The sequence below is a fragment of the Camarhynchus parvulus genome, chromosome 3, assembly GCF_901933205.1.
Source record: "Camarhynchus parvulus chromosome 3, STF_HiC, whole genome shotgun sequence".
Lineage (NCBI taxonomy): Eukaryota > Metazoa > Chordata > Aves > Passeriformes > Thraupidae > Camarhynchus > Camarhynchus parvulus.
The window spans coordinates 109188289-109213147 of record NC_044573.1 but is presented as its reverse complement, the minus strand read 5'-3'; the positions used below and the strand labels follow the sequence as shown (position 1 = coordinate 109213147).

Below are 24859 nucleotides of genomic sequence, written 5' to 3'. Positions count from 1 at the left end.
TTGAGAGGAGGATGGGATCATCCATCATGACCACAGCATCTTCCTTAACTGGAGAGAGACATGATGACCTCCACATCTCTCTTTGAGAGAAATAACCCTGCCTAAATTTTGGAGCTAACTCTTCAAAATGAGCATTTCCTGGGACAAGATACATTCCCTCCTTTTCCTACTGAAGGCTCAGAATTAGGCTTCTCAGGTTTGCAAAAGGAGAATTTAAGCTTTTAAGTCCCATCTCTGAGCCATGTACCATTCCCCAAATTCTAAACATGGAGTATTCTCCTTGGTGCTTGACTCCTTGGTGGAATCGCCATCCCTGGAGTTGTCCAAGAAATGGCTTGGTATGGCACTCGGTGCTCTGGTCTGGGTGACAAGATGAGGAGCAGTCAAAGCTTGGACTCTGCAATCTTGGAGATCTTTTTCAGCCTAAATGGTGATGTGATTCAGGAATTCCAACACTCAGAAGCTTAACATTTCAGCCCCTCATAGCTCTGAAGTTGGAGAACATCTGGAAATCTGCAGAAATATTTGCTGTTCTGAGGTTGTCCAGACATCCAGTATCCAGGTGACCAGAGATCCATGACCTCTTATTCATTGTGGATGTGAAAGAAAGGTGGCAAGTCAGTGTCCATCAGGGTAAATTTACAGGGGTTTGTTCAAAGGTGTGTGGAATATCCATCCTCTGAAATAGAAATTGAATAAATTATTTGCCAAGAAGCCACCCCAATGTGAAATTTAACTTTTGAGCAAGGGCTGGGACAAGAGGTCTCCAGGTGTTCTCTTCAGCCTCACTTATTCCCAAATTCTAAATTTACTCCTGTCATTTTGAACAGTTCCTTTCATAGAATCCCAGAAAGATTTTGGCTGAAGGAACCTTAAAGGTCCTCTAGTTCCAACCCCAGTGCCATGAGGAATACTAAAAAAGGTGGAAGGGAGAAAGAAAAAGGGCTTTAAAACTCAATCACAAGCACTCAAAAAGAGACGCCAAGAGGGCATAAAGAGCTCAGTTTTCTTTGTTTTAAACAAGGCCCAGGCACAGTCCACAAAACTGCTTGTTATTTTAAATAGAAAAAGACAGTGCTGGAGTGTTGGAAAAAAAAATAAAGCACAAAATGGGGCACCCTGGTTATTGCAGGGAGAATAGAATACTATAATTTAATCACATTGATCCAAACTGTGCTCAGAACTCCCTGAGTGGTTGGTGGCAGAGGGATCCTGAGAGAAGCAATCTTACAGGCAGGACCACGATGCTTGTTCCTGTCACTAGATGTCAGCAAGGGAATGCCGATCGCTGGTTGAGTGTCTGGAGGGGAAATGCAAAGGAAGCCTTGCCTCACCCTCTGTCTCCTGCCCCGGGTTTTGCAGCCGTGCCAGTGTCACCAGCTGAGTTGCAAAATATTTGTTAATTAAATATTTACAAATATTTTTTTCTTTTCTTAAAGAAATAAAAATCATCTTGTCGGCTGCTCAAAAATGTGTTTGTCAGGCTCTTTGTACTCCCTAAAACATCTGCACTCAGCTTGTGCTCATCTACATCTGGCATGGGTGGATCTGTATGTCTGTATACAGAGCAAGATGCTTTCCACATACTCTTCCACCTAATGCCTAATATTTAAGCACTTTTTAAAACACATATTTAAGGTTTTAACCCTGCCCTCACCACATTTAGGGTGTTTAAATGCAGTAACTCCAGTCTCACCTCATGGTTTACATTGTTCTGTTTGCCTGGGGAATTTTGCCACTTGGTGCTAGCACATCTAGCGCCCAGACCTTTCTTGCACTACCTCATCCACATGGGAGAGGTGGCAAAAAGACTCCAGAAATGGGAAAAGGATGTCTGTGGTGCTCCAGAGCCCCTCAGTGTTGTGTCCCAGTTGTGGGTATTTGTCTGACCTTTCCCTGCTCTGCTCGCTGAACTGGCTGATGTGAAGAGTTTAAGCTGCATTTCTTCTGTTACTGAGGGCTGTGGAGCAGAACCCCCTCTCTCCTCTGGCACTGTGGGATGTCAGGTGGCAATGGCTGCCCTGGCTCTCAGTGCTGGGTCATGTTGTGTCTGGCTTGCTCGAGATTAGAGATGTCCACGTGGGCATCCCCAGCTGGTCCATGTGGCTCTCTCATGTGATCCAGTCCACAGGGCAAGGCTCTGCAGGTAGGAAATGTGACTTCTTTCCTTCTTTCCCTTTGAGCAGAAAGTTTTCTGAGAGATGAGGAATTGCCAGGCTCAGCAGGATCCATCCATAAGCCTTCCTCATGGGGCTTTCCTTAGGAGCTGGTGCTGAGCGGGGTCACAGTGAGGTTTTGGTTTGATCAGTGGCAGGGGCTGGGCATGTTACTGAGATGTGCTCAACCCAGACCACAAGGAATGGGAATGCAAGACCAGACTATTTTATAAAAACTGTTGTCTTTTGCAAGGTGCAGAAAAATCAATTCAGAACAGAGCTAAAATTTGATTTTCAGCCTTAAAGCTTAAAAAAAATTAACAAAATGAAATAAAATTAAGAAAACCTCACTGCCTTCAAGGAAAAACAAAACCAAAAGAAAAATGCCCAAATTAACCCATGAGTCTTTAAAAGTAAAGATATAACTGGCTTGATCAACATGCCTGGAAGGGTTCAAAAGCCATGTAGTTGTGGCACTTGGGGACGTGATTTACTGGTGGGTTTGACAGTGCTGGGGCAATGGTTGGGCTCAATATTAGAGGGCTTTTCCAACCAAAATTATTCTATGATCATGAAAGCTGTCCCCTTCTCTGGTTCTTGCTTCTTTGCCACTGCATGAGCAAAACTGCAGTTGCAGATTCTGTTCAGCTCAGGTTAAATTTACAGAACATGTGGTTAATATTTGTGGGACTGAGTTGTGCTCCTGTGAAAGATGAGAAAACTGGCATGAAGCTTTAGACAGGTAAGAAAATATCTGATTATTCCTCTAAAGTGATATTAGGGTAGATACCATATATAATTTTTCCAGTAAGCCAGTCCCTGAGATTTTATGTTTTACATTAACGTGAAGGTAAGGAAGGCATCTTTAAAAGGAGATGAATTAATAAGAAGATGCATCAAGGTAAAAGCTGAGGCTGATTTTCCTGGTTGCATCAGCATGCTTGGAACAACAGGTCTGACTTTATGGTTTTGATGTAACAGTTTTGGGATCTTTGTTTAAGGGTTCTGGACCTGCCATTAACCAGACTCCACTGGTAAAAGTGGATGTTTAGGGAGGAGGATTTAGATTAGAGGCTAGAAATGAGACTGGTTTAAAAGGATGTGATTTGGTGGAGCTCTTTAAATGGGGCAAGAGGAGAGAGGAATGAATTTTGGTTCTAACAAGGAGAAGCAGTGGGGCCAGGACAGTGGGGACTAGAGCCAGGGAAATCTGGGGATTTGTATGAGCAGATGCAGAAGATATGAAGGGGGTCTGTTGTGGTGTTGTGGCAATTGGGACCTCAGGAGAAACCAGGGCCTCTGATGGTTATTGTGGAGATCAAACCAAAGGATCCAAATGGTCCCTTCTACCTTTCAAATCCAGAAATGAAGTTAAGAGGGGGAAATAAAACATATTAATTACATGGCAAGAATGTTCTGACAGTGAGATCTATCAGGCAGTGGAGTAGATGCTTGAAAGCCACCCCTTGGGACTTCTGAAACCTGTCTCTGTGAAACGAATGTCTCACAGGGAGCAATTCTTCACAGGCAAAGGTTGGACTCCATGACCTTAACAGGTCTCTTTCTCCTCTCCCTTTTGTTAACTTTGTTTTTTTAATTCTTTGTCTTCCCTGCTAAGCACATGTTGCTGCTCCACAGTCCATTTTGTGAGAGGTGGATAACCAGGGATGCGAGTTTTGGCACTGGGACTCCTTGGGCAGTTCTTCAATCAATCCCCAGCTGCCCTTGGAGCCTCCTGTAGGTTTGAGCCTCATCACACATCCAGCAGTTGTAATTAAACAGTGACCCAGAACAAAGCCCTTGTGCTGAGCATCCCAGGATCCTGGATTAAGCCAGAGCATCCCTCAAAGCCAGGGCTGGGGGTAGTCAGTCCCTAAGCCATTACCACCACACAGAGATTTGGCTGCTGTAGTGTCTGATCTCAAAAGAGAAGCTGTAATGAGCTGAGAGCATTCATCCCAGCAATGGGATTGCAGGTTTGATCTTTATAGGGAGTATAAAGCCTAAAGGAGCTTCATTCTGGGGTTTGAACACTAACCAATTAAGCACGGGGAAGAATTGTGTCCCAGAACAGGCAGAATATCCTTTTAGGGTGTGCCAAAAGTGTGTTGAAATCTTTAGTTGGTATTTTGTGCTGCTGTTTGGTAGGAGATAATGGCCCCAACAATACCAAGGGCTATTTGTGTTTAATGGTTGGAGGAATAGGAAGGGAAAGGCCAAGTCTTCCTCCTAAATGAATAAAAACATTAAAACCTCTGAGAGGAGGGAGTCGGGAGAATCTTGGAGAGCCCCAAGGAAGGAAGGAATGGAGAAAGAACATCACCTCTAAAAGTGATATCTCCATCTGATGGACAGGAGATGTGGGGTGGGGAAGTGAGAATTTCCCCTCCTTCCACTTGAGAGAGAGAAAGCAATTCTAAATTTGATTCTGGGGTGTACAGATGAAGTAGGGTTTGCTTGGATTCTACTTCCTCTGATCTCTTTGCAATCCTTTGTAGCCATATTCTAAAACTTGGTTTTTATACATTAATGCCTTTGTTTGCTTGGTTTGAGTTAAAAATTATTTCAGCCATTGGTAGGATACAAGGCCTCCTGTTCCTACAGGCACGATAACTTTGGGATGAGGGCACTGGAGCACAGCAGAAATGCCCAATTTCCACATTTTGGGGTTGTTTCAGAAGTGCCCGACTGTTCTTGTGCTGAGCTCTCAGGGCTGTGCAGGAAGCATCTTCTGGTGACCTTCATGAGCCAGGCAAGTTCTTTGACAGCAGCAAAACATTGAGGAAAACAGTCCTGACATTCTGTGAGTAATTTCCAACATTCGTCCCAAAATAGAGCTCAAGTGGTTTTCCACATAGGAAAACTCTGCCGTGTTCTCTTCAAGACTACAAAAGAAAACCAAAGCCTTCCTGTAATGAATTGGTTCTCCTCCAGGTTGTTGCAAATGCAAGATCTTGGCAGCATTTAGTCCTCTTGGATGCTATTTATTTGTCAAAACACAGATATTTAGTGCTGCTTAAGATGCCCTTGGAACATCAGGAAAGACATATGGCTTTTGTTGTAGTCATAGAATACCTGAGGTAGCACTAGATAGAATTTTTGGACAATAAAAGCAAAATCTTGCTGTCATTCTTTTAGGCTTCTCTGCCTATTACTTGTCTCAGATGTAGATCTTAAAGGCAGGGATCATGTTTGGGTCTGTTTGGATGCCAAGAAAGAAAATTGCCCCTGGATTTTGGGAAGGAAAGGGATTAAGCAAATATTACAAAATTTGTGAGCATGTGGGTAACTTTATTTTCTCATTCTAAATCCAGAGAAGAAAAATAGAGAAGAATTATAAACTCTCTCTCTGAAGTTCAGAGCAGATGAACTGATAGGTTTTAATATTTCAAAAATACCTGAAACATTAAAGAGTTATAAACTCTTCAGAAATACCCCATATGAAATAGTAAGCTTTAGCAAAATGTGCTAAATGTTTTAATACAGGAAATTGAATACTTTCATATTTTTACAATTTCAACCTTCATTTTTTAGGATTGCTTAGGAGACAAGACATGCATTAACAACAACACTTCCCCAGCAAACAAGGCACCTTTTAGACACATTGGTACTTACAAAAGCAAATAGAAAAAATCCCTTTCTTGATAAATTCCCATTGATTGGATTTCTGATGCTTAAGGAATACTCTTGGATGCTACAGTGCAGTCTGTTACACTGTCCACAGACCTTTTCAGGAGTTCATTACAACCATTTGGTTAGTTCAGGATTAATGAATATTCTCCAAAAGTCAGCACTTTAGGAGAAACAGATTTAATATCTGTCATGGTTTTAATGTTTAAAGGACTCCTGTCTAAAATTGCTAAACCCAAATATTTCAACTAAATCTAGACTTAAGCGACAGTTCATAATATTTTTTAGCATTTTTGTCTGGATTTAGAATAAGAAAATCTAATTTTTTCTCACACTGAATCACTTAGGTTGGGAAAAAACCTCCAAGATCGTTGAGTCCAGCCTGTGACTGATCCCCGCTTTGTAATCCAGACCAGAGCACTGAGTGCCATGTCCAGACCTTCCTTGGACACCTCCCAGGGATGAGGAGACTCCACCACCTCCCAGGGCACTGCATTTCAGTGCTGAACAACCCTTTCCATGAAAACAAAATTCTTCCAGATGTTCACACCACTTTTTCTTTAAATAAACCTCAAAACAGCTGCTCCCATTACAATTTTTGCCTCATCCATGGAGGCAGACTTGGACCACATCTCAAGTCATACTCAGCTGTAAAGCAAGGTGGGAGATGCCAGTTCTCACCTGCTCCCCAGGAGCCCTCCAAGCTGTGTCAGAGTTTCCTCAAAAACTGTTTCTGGGTTTCAAACTTTTGATATATGTTAAACTGTCACATCTCCTTGGTAAAAGTTTTGTGCCACATTCCTGAACTGTAAACCATGTTCTAGCTCTCCCAGAAGAAAAGTCCATGCTTTTATTTAATCCTTTATGTCATCTCCTTCTGGACAGAGCACTTTGATCCCAAAGACCATCGTGGTGCTCAGGGCACAAAGGAGATTGCATTTTGCTCACACAAAGCAAATAGGGCTGAAGGAGCTGCATGGAGACCTAATAATCCTCAAAAAGGATGCAGCTAAAGAGAGGCTGGGTGCACATCAGGAGCCCAAGAATGATGGAATGGTTTGGGTTGGAAAGGACCTTAAAGTTAATTTAGTTCCATGGGCAGGGACACCTCCTGCAATGACACCTCTCAGTAGTTAAAATGTGCTCATGTCAGTGGTGTTTAGGCTGCTTTGGGTTATTGTTTCCTCTCCTGTCTTGCAGCCTCTCTGGCCATTCTCTGTGGTCTGACACATCCTTCTGCTAGCTGCCAAGAGGACAGAGCCACCTTCATTGAGTGTGACATCCAAGTCCTGGTGGGCACCTCCCAGCAGAGAGGATCTGTGTCCTACTTCTACATCTGTGGGGACACCCCACCCCCAGGACATTTTGCTGGACTCCTTGCCAGGTTAGTGCTGTGTCTTTCCATCAGCCCAGTGGGTCCATCTGCAAATTACATCTCCCCCATGACTTTCCACCTTTTGCAGAGTTGTTCCAAATGATGGACTGAAGGAACAAATTCTTAGTTCTCACATTGATGCCAATAGAGCTGTTTATCTCTATTGAGACCACTAGAGAGCTCTGCTGGGTAGTGGAATTCATTCCCTGTGCCTATCAAAGCATCTCCAGTCCCCCCTCCTTCCCTCCTGCCTTTTTAAAGTGGTTGAGAGACATCAGAAAATCCATCTCGTAAACAGCCTGCTTTGTTCCTTCTTAGGTTTTAATATTTATCTTCTGATCCAAAGCAACATCTGGTGGATGCCAATGGGAAAAAAGATTAGGCATTATGAAAAGCAGAAGTCTTCTTTTTTCTGTTGTTTTCCCTTTTTTTTTTCCTTCTGTTTTTTTTCTTCTTTTTTCCCCCCTCTGCCTTTCTCCAAGCATTTTCATGAGTAAAAAGCCAAGGAGTAAATTCAGCAGAGCTTATGCTTTGCAAATCCAAGGCCAACCTGTCCAGGAGTATAACTTGGAACTGTTCTCTTTGATGGAGCTATAAGAATTTATTCCTGCTGAGCACTTACTTCTAGGGATAAGTGGGATGTCTGAGTTAAGGAATAAACAGGTGAATGATTACAGATTTGGTTTGGAAGGGACCTCAAAGGTTGTCTTGTTCCAACCCCATGGGCAGGGACACCTCCCACTAACCCAGGGTGCTCCAAGCCCATCCAGCCTGGCCTTGGACATTTCCAGGGATCCAGAGGCAGCCACAGCTTCTCTGGGCACCCTGTGCCAGGGCCTCACCACCCTCACATGGAAGAATTTCTTCCTAATCTCTAATCTAAATCTCCCCTCCTTCAATTTGGAGCCAATCCCCCTTTACTATCACTCCATGCCCTTGTGAAAAGTTCCTCTCCAGGCTTCTTGTAACGCCCCTTTAGATACTGGAACAAGTTGAACAAAACTTTCCAGAAGTTATTTAGTAAATAGAGAATTAGAACAGCATTGTAGTGCACTGCCCATGATTTGCTGTACGTGGTGAACAAACTTCTGGCTGCTGCATCTTGCCGCCGTCCAGGTATTTCAGTGAAGTTGCAGAGATTCGATCCAAATCCTGACCTGTCCTTGCATCATACCTGGTGTTGATTCACCAGAGCGAGCTTTGGATAACCTGAATTGAGGGGGGGGGAAAAAACCTCAACTGGCATTTACTGCACAAAGATAGCAAGACATGAATTCCACAAATTTTTAAACTTTTTTAAAAATATAAAAATAGAAGTTTCCAACTAAAATTAATTTTAAAAAAAGTTTACACAGTTGCGACACCTCTCTGTGCATCTGTCACTTCTTCCTCACCAGTTTTTAAAATTTGATCTAAATTTCATCAGGCCTGGACTTTTTGAGAAAATTCCCCCTAGTTTTGAGAAAATCAGTGTTAGGCAGAAAGAAATTATTTTCCTGCTGAGGAGACAGAGAGCAGAATTCTGCCCTGATCTGTACAACTGGCCAAGTGTCCAAAGCCACCCTGTGCATTGGTAATATCCTGTAACATCCCAAGAAATGGAGAGGATAGATCTTTTAAAGAAGACAAAAGTAAGGAGACTTATAAGGGGAAAAAAAAAAGTTAAATTGAACTAATTTAATCAGTTCTACTGCTCCCAGAAAGACTTTCTTCAAATCAAGACACTCCAGGAGCTTTCCCTTGTCTGGTTGAACTTTGCTTTGCTTTTCCTCACATCAGTGTAAGCCCAATCCAGAGAGCCAACAAACTTGAGAGGGACAGGACAACCCCATATGTGTTTCTTTTTTGCTTATTTTTCCCTGAATATCAAAATTGGGCTCAGCTCTTCATTGATAAATAAATGCATCTTATAATAATAATAATAATAATAATAATAATAATAATAATAATAATAATAATAATAATAATAATAATAATAATAATAATAATAATAATAATAATAATAATAATCTTCTCATATTATTGCTTTTTTTTCTTTCTTCTTTTCTTGGTTTGGGCTACCACTGTGGAGAAAGTCACAAAGTCCTTTTACTGACTGTTTGCTTATTGTTTTCACTTTGGTTTTTAGTCCAATTTAACTGTGAATGCTCCCGAGACAGGGTTTATTATTCCTCCTGGGAATCCTATCAGGGAGAGATTTCTGAATCAAAACAATCAACTTTTTTTACCTACTATTTTTCCATTTTTCCACTTCTTCAATGTCTTTCTTATTGTATTAACTTTTCACCCTATTGTGCTCATGCTTATCTTTTAGTTGAAAATTAAAACTTGGGCTGATATTTTTTTCTAGTGAGATTTTTTCTGAATTAAAGGGAAGTTTAGTTATTGCTAAAGAGAAGTAGGGTAAAGGTTGTTTGTTTTCAAAAAAGTTTCCTGATTTGAGAAATCTCAGAAAAAATAGAAGAAAAAAATTGAGAGGTTTGAATCATACAAGTTAACTTATTTCAGAACTTCTGAAAACTGTTTTCCAAATTTCAGTTCAGAAAAATATTTAATTTTAAAGTATTAATGGAATTTGCAGGAAAGTCTTAGAAAATTTAAATGTTTCCACCAGAAAATAACTATTTTGAGGATTTCTGAAATAATATATATTGATTGCTTTAATTAATAATAGTAAATAATAATCATAAAAATATATATGAATTTTAGTTCTGTGCAAATGCTCAAGGTTAAGACACTTGTCGCAGGATGGGGACAAAACCACTGAAGTAATTCCTGGCTTCAGTGCACATCTCTCCTATTTTTCTTACTAATTTTATAGAATCATAGAATAGTTTGGGTTTGAAAGGACCTTAAATCTCATCTCATTCCATCCCTGCCATGGGCAGGGGCACCTTCCACTATCCCAGGTTGCTCCAAGTCCCATCCAGCCTGGCCTTGGACACTTCCAGGGTTGGGGCAGCCACCTGGACAATGTTTTTCAGTGGTTTAAATAATATTTTCTTTATGTAGTTTGTACCACAGCCCATCCTTTATCAGCTCACAATGGCAAAAGCATATTCCTTTAAAGAGTTGTAAACTTTGCTATTAACAACACTTGTATCAAGGTACATTCCTGAATTTAATCATTCACTCATTTTCTTGCATTTTCTTCAAACATTGCAATTGGTTAAGAGTGTTTCAGAATATGCTTGCATAAGGACAGAAAGGAACTGTCTCTTACAAGCAAAGTGTATTTACTTTTTGCAAAAAAAAAAAATCTGTGAAAACCACTCAAAGGTCCTTGTATTTACTTGAATGTTTGGGAAATTGTGTCCATGCCCTGTATCTAGCTGACCACCACCCCCTTCTGCCTTTAAAACTGTTGGATATTTAAAAGATGCATTTTTTTCTTAGAGCTTTAAAAAGTACTTTGCAGTCTTGAAAGACAGCCCAGTCCACTGAATTATTGTACAGGACAAGATCAATTCTCAAAGTGTTGCTATCAAAAGCAAGCACAGCTCCCCAAGGCTGGCTTTTGATTATTGATATAGCAGAGGGAAATGTTTATTTACATATAAAAAATAAAAAATTTGCTGTTAAAAGGGCGCAGCAACTTGCAAAGGCTTTTTTTCCCCCTATTTTTTAGTATTGTTGTGGTTTCTAATGTGGTTGATTCCTTTACCGCTTTAACCCTGAAAAAGGGCACCAAAACAAACAGCCTCTAAATGCAGGCCAGAGCAGAGTTTTTTTGCAGAGTGAGCTGCTGCCTCCAGCAGGGAAGTTTTAAATCTTCAGGCTCATCAAACCACTGATCATCACCCTCCCAACAAAGCTCTGAGTCCTGGCTTTCAAAATGGGTCAGTTTTGGGAGAGCTTTGGGCTAAGGAGGTGCTTCACTCCCTCTACTCCTCTCTCATGAGACCCCACCTGGAACAGGGTCCAGCTTTGGGGTCCCCAGCACAGGAAGGATTTGGAGATGTTGGGGTGAGTCCAGAGGAAGCAGGATGATGATGATGATGATGATGATGATGATGATGATGATGATGATGATGATGATGATCAGAGGGATAGAGCAGCTCTGCTGAGAGGAAAGTTGGGGAAAACTTGGATTGGTCAGCCTGGAGAAGATGAGGCTGCAGGGAGAACTTAGAGCACCGTTCAATGCCTAAAGGGGCTCCATGAGATTTGGAGAGGGACTTTGGACAAGGGCCTGGAGTCAGAGTGGAATGGCTTCAGAGTGACAGAAGGTAGATTTTTGAGAGTTATTAGGAAGGAATTGTTCCCTGTGAGGTGGTGAGGCCCTGGCACAGGGTGCCCAGAGCAGCTGTGGCTGCTCCTGGATTCCCTGGAAGTGTCCAAGGCCAGGCTGGATGGGAGGTTGAAGGTGGAAGGTGTCCCTGCCCATGGTAGGGGGTTGGAACTGGATGATCTTTAAAGTCCTTCCAGTCCAAACCATTCTGGGGTTCTGACCCCAGACACACTTTACCTGATCAAATCTTGTTATATGGGATTTTCAGGAACCTGAAGGCCTCTTAAAATCCTGATCCTGCCTATCTGATCCTCTGTTTTGTTGAGGTAATCACACTGTGAACTCTGCCCTTTCTTAGCTGTTCAGAAAAGCTGTTTAATTTCTGGGCTGTTTTGCTGGTTGTTGTGTTGGTGTTGCTGTAACTCCTCTCCTTTCTCCTCACCTTCCTACAACTTGCCCTTGTGAATGTGATGGTGGCGTGGGGAGGAGAGGAACAAGTATCAATGGCCAAGAGCCGCAGAATTAGGTTGGAAAAGACCTCTGGGGTCATCAAGTCCAACCATTAACCCTGGATTTTTGCTCTCCATTAAACTATATGTTGAATCCTATAGCTCCCCACAATGAAACACTACCAAAATCAGCAACTGTCAGCAGCAAAACCAAGGAAAAAATGTTTCTCTCCCACCACGTTTTCTATTTCTTCTTCCTCCTGTGCAAGGGGAGGCTTTAAAGCAAATGTCTGCTGATATAACTGGCACATATATCGAATCTCCTTAGTCTGGGCTGTTAAGTAAGTTTAATTAATTTACTAAGTTAATGTTCCAATGTTAGCAACAAAGCATCATTGCAATCAGCTGGGTAGCAGGAATTGGAACCCCTAAATGAGCTCATTTTTTCACAGTTGGAATTAGGGACCAGTTAGCCAGTTGTGTGGTTTTTCCAATTTCTCCCCTTGCCCTAGGGGAGTTGCAAGTTATTCATTCCCCATTGCTAAGTGTGAGTAAGATGGGGAGGGGGGAGACACAAACCAACCCTACCCCTTGTAGGAGTCCATCTTTGCTCCCAACACTGCTGATTCCCTCCCTGTTGTCTGCACTTATCTGCCTGCCTTGGCCCTAGACTGGCATTTGTTCCTGTTTGTGATGATTTGGGGAAGGAGAAAAGCATCACTGAGAGATATTTACTGCATGTGTTTTCATCCTGAGTGTGTGCAGATAAAGGGGGGAAAAACAAATAAACAATAAAAGAATGGAAACAAAATTACCGAAATTTGCAAAGTTTGACAAATGGTGGCCAGGAGTTGCCACAAGCTAATGGCTTTCAATGATTAATAAGAGTAAAAATAATTGCATTTCATTAAGATTGATGACACCCCATTTAACCTCCCTTCTCGTTTCAGCCCTAAAGTGGAAAGAGATGAAGTTCTCATCTATAATAGCTCCTGTAACATTACCATGGAAACTGAGGCAGAGATGGAGTGTGAGGGAGCTAATCAGCCAATTACTGCCAAGATTACTGAGATATGGAAAAACTGGGGCCAGAACACTCAGGTATAATCAAATCTTTTTTACAGACTGATTCAAACAGCTTAAAATTAAATTTGTAATATTGTGTACATTTAAAGGGGGGGCAAGAAAAAAAACAATTTAGGCCGAGCAGCAGCAATATATAATATTAAATGCTTTCCAACTTTGAATAGCAGTTCTAATGCAGCACAGCTGAATTAATGGTTAACTATGGCTAATCATGTATTTTATGAGACATAAATGAGCTTTACCTTATTTTCTGAGCAATCTATGTATTTTTAACACTCTTTCCCTTTTTTTTTCTAATATAAATTCAATTTTCTTATAAAAGTGTTGTTTTCTGTTGAGCAGAAATCTTAGCCATGAGGTACAGTTTCAGCTCTCTGGCAGAGACTTAGCATTCAGCGCAGCCTAGGTTATATTTGATTTTTTGCTGCTTTTCAGTAGCTGAAGGAAAATGGGACAGTGTTCCCAGTGCTATCTGTGGGTATTGCAAGAAAAGAAGACATATGCTGAGAGTTCATGACCAAAAAGCTATAATCCTGAACCAGCATAAATTTTAAGACTTGATACGTAAAATTATTATTGTTAACCTGAAATATCCTGTTAGAGTTCTGCAGAGGGGGTGTTTAGCCACTTGTAAGAAGAGATTTAGAGGGGTTGGATATTTGTTGAACACCAATGATCCCTTCTTCATTCTCCTTTCCTAAAGGAGCATCTCCTGAGATGTGATGGAGACCTCCTGAATACAGGAACGTGTGAGTGGGGATAGTTTCACACCTGACTTAGTAAAAAAACCAAATTAAATAAACTTTTCAAACAGTCTTTTAGTACAGTTTAGGAAAATGAAGTTCATTTGCTCAGCATCAATGTTAAAGCTACCACAGTAATTTTAAACTCTATCTGCAAAGAGATTTCCTGTGTTTAAGGACTTTGCTAGCCTAAAAAAGCAGCTGCATTGTCCTGGCAGAGTAATTTTGGTGCATTTCTAATATTGAATTCTGTATTTAGTTTTATATATCTGATCTATTTAGGAGTCTTTGAATACTTGCAAATCTACCTTACATGAATATTACTATTGCAGTGGAGTATCCTAAATTACAATTCCTTGCTTCTGTTAAGCCTCTCCTTGGTTTGTGAAGGAATGTCAGATGTAGAATGTTACCTATTAAGGTTCATTTGCTCATCAGCCTTGTTAGTTATGGTACCTAAAACATGCCCAGCTAAGGAGAAATACAACCCTCAGAAATTGCTGGTTGGTGACTGCAGGAGTGAAGGGAAGTGCCCAGGCAAGTAAAAGATCAAATCCTTACATTCCTATTTTCCTTCCCAAATGAGATAAGGGCGTCTCCAGAGCCCCAGAGCCTGGGCTGTAGCAAAGAGGGATGTTCCCCTCTACTGTCTGTGATCTGGGCTGTGTCACAGCTCCTGCAGCCTCAGTAATGGCAGGATGACAGCTTGTCCTGTGACTCAGGTGGGAGCAAGAAGAGGAAGAAGCTGTGAGGTTTGCTCCTGCTGTGGTTTTTCTGCTCAGAGTAGGGAAAACCAAGGAAGTCCTAAGTGTCCAGAATGAACAAATTCATTCAGAGCAGGATGAAAACAGCAGCACTTTAGATCTGGGATTTGCTGCTGCTTAATGAACCCAGTGGGCATTCAGAATCATTTTATCCCTCTTCCCAAAACTGGCTTGGGTGAGCAGAGGTGGATGGGTGGGGAGTTCAGATAAATGGCTTCAATTTTGGTCCCTTTCTGGCTGACAGCATCCCGTTAAGATTTACGAGCTGGTGCAGCGCATGCATGCTTCACTGTGGAGGTTTAAATTATGTCATGTGAACTGGCCTTACCTTTCCAGTGGAAAAAATGGTCCCCAGGTTCAGCACTAAGCCATGAAATGCATTAATAGCACCACGTGCCTTAGGATAATGGTGCTATTAGCAGGCAGCACAACTCTGTGTACAAGTAATGGGGCTGCATCTCTTTATAATAACATCTGGCACTTCTCCCGCATGCTCATGCAAGGATCTCAAAACATTCCATAAAAAAGGGGTGTGATGATCCTGTTCTCAGCACAGCTACACCGCTCAGTGGTTTGTTTTCTGCTGCCAGCTGAAGGATGCCCAGGCGGGCCAAGAACCCAGCCCAGTTCTGGGGTGCTGTGGGAGGGTTGTTCAGAGGTGATTTGATGATGATGGTGGAGCAGGATTAGGTCCAGGATGGCATTGGAAGTGAAAATGTAGAAAGGCTGACAGAGGCTTATGGCATGGAATGAATGGGTGCTGGCAACAAGAGAGAAAAGCCTTGGTCAAGAGCAGAAAATAATAAATAAATAAAATGTAAAATATTCGTTCTGGGAACTTGAGCCCGAGAGGTACAAATGGTGACATCACCAAACCTGCCAGAGTTCAAGCAACATTTGGACAACATTCTTAGGCACAGATTAGGGTTCTTAGGGTTGTTCTCTGCAGAGCCAGGAGCTGGCCTTGATGATCCTTGTGGGTTTCTTGAAACTCAGGATATTCTATGATATGCCCATTATTCTATGACACAGTTTTTAGGGTATTTTTTATCAGTTGTATTATTAAAACAACTGCATTTTCTGTTAGGTGCTGCAAAATCCATCACTCAATTATTGTCCTTTCCACTCTGGTCTCTGAGCTGTTGCTTGCATGAATCATAGAATCCTAAATGTTGGAAAAAACCTTCAGAAACATCAGGTGCATGGTTACAGTCAGAGATGGGCTCAGATCTGAATCTAGAGGACTCCCAGAATTTCATGGGGTTCCAGCGTGCTACCTGGAGATCCGTGATTTTTGCTGCAGACTTAATGGAATTTCAGTTCAATTTGGATTTTTCCTGATGTCTGGTCTGTGTCCCACCACACGCCCTGAGAATAATTTTTATGATTTTCATTAGAAACTGATATAAGCTCTTGCCTCACTTTGTGTTTGAAGTATTTTGCCCTGTATGATTTAATTGGGTCACAGGAAATAAGCAGCAGGCCTCTGCCCCACTGTTGCATTCAGCATCATTAGTGTTTGTAACTTGCTCTGTTATTATCTAAGAAGAGTTGCACAATTATTTTTATTTCAGTATAGAATGCAATTTAGCCTACTGAAAAGAGAGGGAGGGCAAAAAAAAAAAACACCAGCACTGATTGTATATCCCACAGGACTTAATTAGTTCACAGCTTCAAGAATGCACTGGATAATGGGAAGACATGAATTAAATAATAAAAGGGAAAAGAAAAGTTCTAATGCTCACTCAGTACCTGTCCACCTCCACCTTGGCTGCATAATGAGACGTCATCTCTGGTGACACTGATGAGATGTGCAAAACACCCCAAAAAACACAAGGAGAGGATGCTCATGGGAGGGTTTGACCAGGCTGGGATGGCTCTGAACCCATTATGCTTAGTGAGCCTTCCCATTATTATTCCAGATCGCTGGACCAGACCTAATCATGATGCAAACATGCTGCTGGAGCAGCTCTTCCCTGCTCCCACTCCCCCTCCTCTGCTGGCCCACATGGCTGATGGAATATTTGGCAGAGGGCCGACACCACGTGTTTAGTCAGCCCTAGGGAAGCTGAACTGGTATCCCAGTGAATTCCCTGCAACCCAACCCTCAAGGGGTCCCTGTTGAGGGGTAGGGGCTTAATAAAAAATAACTTGCCAGATAAAAATGCCGTCCTGGATTATGGCTCTGCCTGGGTGTGCTGAGCTGCCTTGGGTTTGTTTTTAACAGGTCTTGAGATTTAAGGGGTGGCTTAGAGTATTGAGGATCTGTGAATTCTTAGCTTGGTGACTGATACAGGGATAACTGATTTGTTCACTTCTCGTGAAAGAAAAAAATATAAACCCCCCACAAAGTCTGTGTCTGAGATATGCACAGCCACCTCAAAAATCCTTTCTGTTCAACTTCCACTTAATATAATCAGGACTAGATCTTCAAATCCCTGATTCCTCTGCAGATCTTAGAATCATTCATTTCCTTCTTTTTTTAGCCTTTCTTCCCCTACTTACCATCTCTCTTGATGCCAAAGTATTTGGAGGTGAGGGAAGCAATGAAATGGTTTCAGCCAGGGGAGATATTTGGTGGTTTACAAAGGTGGCAAAACCTAGGCAGCTTTCAGGGGGCATGGAAGGTCTCTGGCAGCCCAGGACACCCTGGGCATAAAGGATTGTTCCTTTATTACCCACAGCAGGACTGATGCAAGGTCACAGATTGGTTTGGGTGGGAAGGGACATTAAAGATCATCTCATTCCAACCCCCTCAACAATTCTTGAGCTTGTTCTCCATCTGTGAGGATCGCAAGTGATGGGAAGTGACTCTTCTCTTTTCCTCTCATTTTAGAGCTGTCCTCATGCTGTGTGGATGGTTGATGGGTGCATTTTTGGGGGTGAAGGGCTCATACTTGGCAGTCCATGAGGAAAACCATCACAGCAGGATGAGGGTAGTTATGCAGGGCAGGGATCATAGAGTCACAGAAGAGTTTGGGTTGGAAAGGGTCTTAAAAAGATCATGTAGTCCCAATCCCCCTGCCATGGGCAGAGACACCTTCCACTAAACCAGGTTGCTCCAAGCCCCATCCAGCCTGGCCTTGAACACTGCCAGGAATGGGGAAGGAACAGAGCAGATTCCAGTTTGATATGGAATTCATTTGGAGGGGGATAATAAAACAGCTTTTCTGTTTTATTCTCTTCTCCCCTTGAAGAAGAGCTGTGGTGCAATAGATATTTAATTCCTGTGTATCCATTTAGAGAGTACAAAACCAGAACCCTTAATTTGGCCATGGGGATCACAACTTGCTGAGGTTTGGGAATAGTTTCATTGGATTTATTAGCAAGTATCCTGATGGAACCTGACTTTATGTTGTCTTGGGCTGTGAGTAGAGTTCCTGGGTCCTTTGCAACCAGCCAAAAATACCCATGTCACACAGGATGGGACATCAGAAGTAGGACTAGCTGAAACTCTTCTACAATATTTTGTGTGTATTTTCATAAATATCCACTTTTAACAGCCCAGCAAGCCTACCCTTGCATCTCCAAATTCCTTGTTTTCTTAACTTGATATCTTGGTCACAGTGTTATTTTCAGAAGGAGGTGAGGAGTGCAATAAAACCCACCAGACCCTCAAAGAAAAGAAGTGGAAGAGTCCATAAAACAACAACAACAACAACCACCAAAAAAAAAAAAAAACAAACAAAAAAACACTTATAAAAATCAAGCCACAAAACCAGTCTTGGGGTGTGGAGGCTGCTGGAGCAGAGAGGTACCATCTGCAAGGTTGTTAAGTTGTAGAGAACCAAGATGGGCTCCCCAGTAACCACAGGCAATGTGAAGAGATAAATGGTTGACCCGAGCCCGTGTCAGGCAAGGATTGATGCCACTATCAGCCCCAGTGCCTTTGCAATGATTTTTTAAAAAATCTCTGATAGAGTGTGTTATCTAGTTACTGGCATGAGGGCAATGGCCTGGAGGCAGCAGGGAGGAGGGGGGGAGGAAGAAGGAAAGGAGGAGAGAGAGAGAGAGAGAAAGGAAAAAAAAAAGGTCATTCCAGGAGGACAATCTCTGTTGGACTAAATGAGAAAATAAGGACCTTGCTCTTGAAGGGGAAGGTAAATAAATAAATAAATAAATAAATAATAGGAAAAAGTGGCTGCTAAGTGTGTAAGGAAAGGATAAGCAAAATTGCTTCTCTTCTCTGTTTTCCTTTTTTTTTTTTTTAAATTCTTTCTTTGTTTCTTTCTTTTTTTTTTTTTTACCCTTCCTTTTAATGGGTTCAGCCTTAGGCTGCAATGGGGAAATTTAGGACTTGGGCTTGTGGTGTGGTTTTATTTTCCCTTAACTTTTTGCTTTCTGATTTGAGGTTTAACTGTTTCCTCTCCTGCTGTCAGATGAAAAATGAAAGACTGAACTGTAACTTTCTCTTTCCCCCCCCACATTGTGAAAAGCCTCTTTTTATTTTCAATCCCACCATCTTTCTAATGTCTCTGAGGAGATTACTTCCTGAATTGTAAGTGGCTTTCAGGGAACACTGTTCTCCCCACCACTCATGGAGCTGCACTGAGAGGTGCATTGGAAGCTATCCCCAGGATATCCTAGGATGGAACGCCATAACCCCCAGGATGGGATGCCAGTCCCTGCAATCCAAAGCACCTCAAAGCTTTTCCATATGCATTCAAACAAACCTGTGTGAAATCAGAACTGAACACCGCATAGTTTAATGAGAGCTGTTTTCCTTTTCCCACTTCCATTTATCCCTGCTCCCAACCTTTAACAGAAACAGATTTGGAGTGAAAAGCACCATTTTGGAAGTGCTGCTCCTGGGAACAGAAAGCAAATCTTTCCCTTCCTGTACAAAAGGAAGGCTCCAGTACAGGTCAGGAGGGTGTGGGGAAGCTCCTGAGTGACTGTGGACTTGTGTCCTCTCCTCTTGCTCCCCGGTGCTTGCACAGAGTGTTGCTGCCACTTTTCTGTTTAATTATGACAAAAACCTCTAATTGACTCTTTCAGTAATTCAGCATTTTGGAGGGGGAAGGATTGTCTGTGTTTGGAACCATGGCTTGATCTTGGATTTGGTCTCACAGAATGGTTTGAGTTGGAAAGGTCCTTAAAGATGTAGATCTTTCCACCAGACTGGGAGTCTCAAAGCCCTGTTCAACCTGGCTTTGTCTCCTTGGGGGAATGGAGTGGGAATTTTGGATGCCTGGGACTGTGCTGGGGTGTCCAGCCTTGGGCTCTGGGAGACATTGGAGGAAGCCTCGTGCCTCCTCCAGCTGCTCATCTTGAATTTAATGGGAAAAGGGCTGAGCAACCGAGAAACACACCTAGGCCAGGCTTGTTCTGCATTGGAGCATGGCTTGACATACCTCATGGTCTTGTGTTGTTGTTGAGACAGAGACAACACAAACCAACACACTCCATTTTCAGAGGGCTGAAAACAGTTTTTATTATAGCATGCATGCTTTTTATACATTCTTAAAAAACTCATAAGTTTTCACTTTACTCATTGATCATGAAAGACAAAGTGCTCATTGGAATAGGCAGTTGCAGGTTTCTCTTATTTATCCTTCTTTCCTTCTTGGTTTTCATGTCAACGACCTTGGTAGAAAATTTTCAGGGGTAAACATGGATCCTCTTATCAAACTTCTCTCTGGCTCACAGAAGTCACTGTAAAACCTCTTCCACAGTCTTGTCCTTGTTGTGGTGTGATGTGGGATAAAGATGTGGCCTTTCAGCCCCTTGTGTCGCTAACAGAGGACTCTGTCACCCTCTGTGTCCTCTCCCCAGTCCCACCCAGAGCAGCACTGCGGGCTGGATGCTTCACACGGTGTTTTCTGTCTACCAGAGTCATTGGCTGATCTACAACCCCATCCCAAATATTTTTGGGGTCTGGTTCAGCACCCAGCAAGGACTGAGCATGTGGGCAACCCTCTACTGAAATGTGGGGAGATTTCAGTGGCGTAATCTTGGCCAGAGTGGGATCATTGAAAGGATTCTTGATGTGGCTGGGACATGGATGAAGTTCTAAAGTTCTGAGTCTGATGCCTGGCTTGTCCTCTGCCCATGAGGGCCAGATCAGGTATCCCACCCTATCCACAAGAAGTGAGGGGAAGTCTTGGATAAAATATGTGGGAGGGGAACACAGTTTGATTTACTTCTTTGGGAAAAAAAAAAAAACCCAAACCTGAGAATAACAAAAGCCTGAAAATTTGATCTTTTAGCAAATTCCTGGTCATGATGGGGAGACACAATCATCTTGCATCATGATTTCTTCTGTTCATAGAGTTTAGAGTGAGGAATAGAGAAAGGACAAATAGTATTTGTTGTTCCGGGATTTTTTAAAAGTCTTTTTTTTCCTGTTTTTGTTACTGTTGGTGCTATCAACACATTTAGCATGGACTAAAAATGTGAACTAGGTGTACAGCTAGAGGAAAAAACAAATATAAAGGAGGAAGATTTCAGTTCAGAGAGCATTTATTAATAACTTAAAAAAAATTGCTGTAGCAGGAGGGAAAACCAGAGCTCTACTCGAATGAATCTACTCGAGGCTTCCCCCTGTCTCTAAGGAAAGGGTTAATTTGCTGTGGTTGCCAGTAAAAGCAAGCTGTTTTCGTGATGAGCCTGTAATAGCCGGGTGATAGACTGGCTTAACAACTGCTCGCTAAATGCTGGGTACCACCCCCTGATTGGCAGCTCCCTAAGTGGAAGCCCCTCGTGTCCAATCTGTCCTCGTGAATTGCTGCAGAGCAAAGGATTTCATTAAGGGATTGTGAGGGGACCTCCTAAAAATCAGCAAATAATTACACTGGGGAGGAGAGGAGGGGACTGAGAGCTCTGTGGTCCCTGTGAAGAAAAGCAGACTGCCAGGGCAGGGGAGCATCAGGTGAAGTGGGTGCTATAAACACTTATGCTGGGTCTTCTCAATAAAGCTCAGTTTAGCCCTGTCTATGACTTAAACAAAATATTCCTGGTCAGCTCCCTGGGTGGTGGAGGGCTGGGAGCTGTTAGCTCATATTCAGTTAAATTTCAAATGTCAGAGCTCGTTAGTGGTGATTTTAGCCAAAGACAGTTTGTGAGGAGCTGGGTAAATTTGAACTTCCTCAAATAAAATTGAGGAAAGAGATTGCTGTTTTCCTTATTGATTTATTTTCCTGCTTTCACACATCTTCTCTGGGTCCGGGATTCTGATCAAGGGTCAGGCTCAGCTTCACCCACTCAGGGGTCACAGTGCTCCCTCTTTCACACACACTCTCTTGCTCTTTCATTTTCAAATTCACCTTTATTTGCAGTTTTTCCTCCTTCCTTCACCTGTGTTTGGTGATAAAAGATGCAATTTTTGCTTTCAGCATTGAAGGGAGCTTTTCCCTGAGCTCACCAGTAAAACCAGGAGGGCCGGCACAGGAAGGCAGCACAGATAATTCTGTGGTAGATTTAGGTTAGATATTTGGGAGAAATCCTTCCCTGTGAGGGTGAGGAGACCCTGGCACAGGTTCTTAGAGAAGCTTTGGCTACCCCATCCCTGGAAGTGTTCAACGCCAGATTGAATGGGGCTTGGAGCAACCTGGTCTAGTCAAAGGTGTCCTTTCCTCTGGCAGAGAGTTAGATCTAAATGGTCTTTAAGGCACTTTCTTGCCCAAACCAGTCTGTGATTGCATGATTCTCTGAAAGGAATTGGCTCAGAAGAAATTGGGCAGTCAGTGTTGTTCTGCAGTGACCTTTTGGGAGCCCTGTTGGGGTGAGTCAGAGAATGGAGCCACTGAGCTAAAAATGTGTTCAAAGCTGAGATGGCCCAGACAGTGTTGCAGAAATTGAGTTTTTTCCACACTGAAAGGACTGTAGATGCTGGTCACTGACATGGCTCCAAGCCAGTGCTCAATTTCAGGTCTGGAAGAGGGAGTTTCTGGATTGTCAGGTACATGAAGGATTTGAGTACAGGTACCATGGGTAACAGTTCTGGGTGAGTTTCTCCAGGTGGTGATAGCTGGCGTTTCCACTTTTACCTACATCCTCTTTTGTGTGTGTGCACTGGGATGGCATCCAACTCTCTCCAAAACAAAATTCACCCTTGGAATATTACTCAGCACACATCTGCATCCTTTAGCATTTGTATGAATTCAGATATTGGGGTATGGATGTGCCAACAGGGACCCTTGGGTAGAAGGACCCTGGGTTTCATATCCTGCCAAATGATTTACAGGCAGACAAGTGTGTGTGTGTGGAAGGCCGTGGAGAGTATTATTGCAGGGGATCTGTATTCCCAACAAAGATAAGCTGTTACACAGCCCTGTTACAGACAGACGGATGTCTTTACAGCTCAAACAGCTGCAGTTTGTGCTTTCAACTCAAAGGCTCCTCAGTTCAGAGGGCAGTGTGTTGGTGGGGAGGTTCTCTCTCACAATAGGCTCTCATCTTGTCTGATTTGAATGAAGTTTGGGCTAAAATCTCCTGAAATGACAAGAGCAGTTACTGTCCCATGACGTGTGTGATGCTCTCTTCAGTGGAGGAGTTCTCATTCAGGCCAAGTGGTTCAAAGTGCACTGAATTAGCTTCAGCTGCCTTCTGGCTTCTGTTGTGGGGCTGTCTGCACCCCTGAAATTGTCTTTTGTGTGCCACTGTGAGCTCAAACTACTGAAAAAAATTAAAATTAAATAGATGGAAGTGCTGCTCCATCGAGAATCAGTTCTAATTTTAGCTACATAAAATAAATGTATTAAAGTGTACATATCTGCTGCAGACATGTTCTCATTTCGAAGGTGTCTTGTGGTGGGAATGTTCTCCCCTCTTTGTGCAGCTCCTTGTGCAGTAGGGTGGGAGGCTCTATCTGGATTTATCAGAGTTAAAGAGACACCCCTGGCTGCAGGAAAATGGCATGGGTGTTCCCAGTGTTCTCAATGCCACTCAGTGCTCAGATTCCCATTAGGAACTGGCAAATTCATCTTGGAGTGACAGGGCAAAGGTGGCCTTTGCTGGGATGTGACATTGTCCTTGCCCCCATAACCTGGTGATACCCTGCTGCTTCTGTGACCTTTTCTGTACCAGTCCCATCTTCACCTTTTTACCTTTGTGGCAGATAAGTGTTTTTGATGATGACAATAAAGATACCACGAAGCACTTTTACTCTTGGTTGCCCCATCTGGGCTGCGCGTTTGATCCGAAGGGCCGGCGTTCCAGTCAGATTGCACTATCAGATGGAGCTGGCTCTATTTCCTGCATTATTCTTCCTGGCTGTACCACATTATGCAATTATGTTTGCATTTAAACCTGAGCACTTACCTGTAATGATGCTGTGGCTCAGTACACGATACATTAGAGCAGCAGATAATGCACACAGATAGGCTGAGGGCAGCATGTTGTTGATGTGCTAAAGCTAAGCAGGACACTGAGTTTGAAAGAGGGCTCTGAAAGCTCGCAGCCTGGGGAGGAGCTGCTCCAAAAGCTCACATTGCTGAAATAACAGCTGTGCAGGGTGAGATTCTCTACCTGAGGGGCAGGTGTGGGACTGTTTCCATTGCAGAAGTCAGACACCAGCACTATTGGTTGTTGCTATAGGACACGAAACAGCATGGCACGCACACACCGCTGCTCTCAAGGTGAAGAGAAGGGAAGTTTATTTTCTGACTCAAACATTTATAGTTTTTTAAAAGTGACAGTAGATTGGAGGCTGACAGTGCCACCTCCCCAATGATACTGGACAAACTAAAGTTTATCAAATTTCTCTTCTTTTATAAAAGAATGCAAAACAATAAGTTATTTACAGAAAGTGTGTGAGAAAGTTTTCTACAAGAATGTCAACATCAGAAGGCTTAGAAAATCTTAAAAAATCAGGGTGACAGTTGGTCACTGCCACAACTTCTGCAGGAGCAGAAAAGTCTTGGTGGCTGCTGGGATTCCCAAATCCTGCATCCCTGTAGCACAATGTGAGAGGAAATGATTCTTTCAAGATTGAAAGGAAGCTTAGAGGAAGGCTGGAGAGGAACTTTCCCAAGGGCATGGAGTAATAGGACAAGGGGTAATTGCTTTAAGCTGAAATTTTTTTTTAGATTAGATATTGTGAAAAAATTCTTTGCTAAAGGGTGGGGAGGCCCTGGTACAGGTTTCCCAGAGTTCCTGTCACTGCTCAATCCCTGGAAGTGTCCAAGGCCAGGTTGGACAGGGCTTGGAGCAGCCTGGGATGGTGGAAGGTGTCCCTGCCCATGGCAAAGGGTGCAATAGGATGAGCTTTAAGGACCCTTCCAGCTCAAACCTTTCCAATTTTATGATGAACCTTTGAGAAGTAACTGTGCCTCTGCTGCTGGCCAAGCCCTTTGCACCTCATTACACCTGCAGTCATCCCTGTGATGCAGTGACAATTATGAATGCTGCTGCTCTGCACCAGACCCTACCCTGGGTAGATGGTCATGCCCAGTAATAACCAATGGCCCTGACTCTTGGGCTGAG

At 42.8% G+C, this 24859-nt stretch overlaps 1 protein-coding gene across 1 annotated transcript in view; it reads left to right on the top strand.

Annotated features, from left to right (window-relative positions):
* The window catches only part of PKHD1 (PKHD1 ciliary IPT domain containing fibrocystin/polyductin), a 237982-nt gene that overhangs the window by 42962 nt on the left and 170161 nt on the right, over positions 1–24859 (top strand). The window contains exons 33-34 of the mRNA XM_030944782.1: positions 6987–7170; positions 12792–12942. Of these exons, the coding sequence (XP_030800642.1) occupies positions 6987–7170; positions 12792–12942 (335 nt within the window). The remainder of the gene's footprint in view (positions 1–6986; positions 7171–12791; positions 12943–24859) is intronic.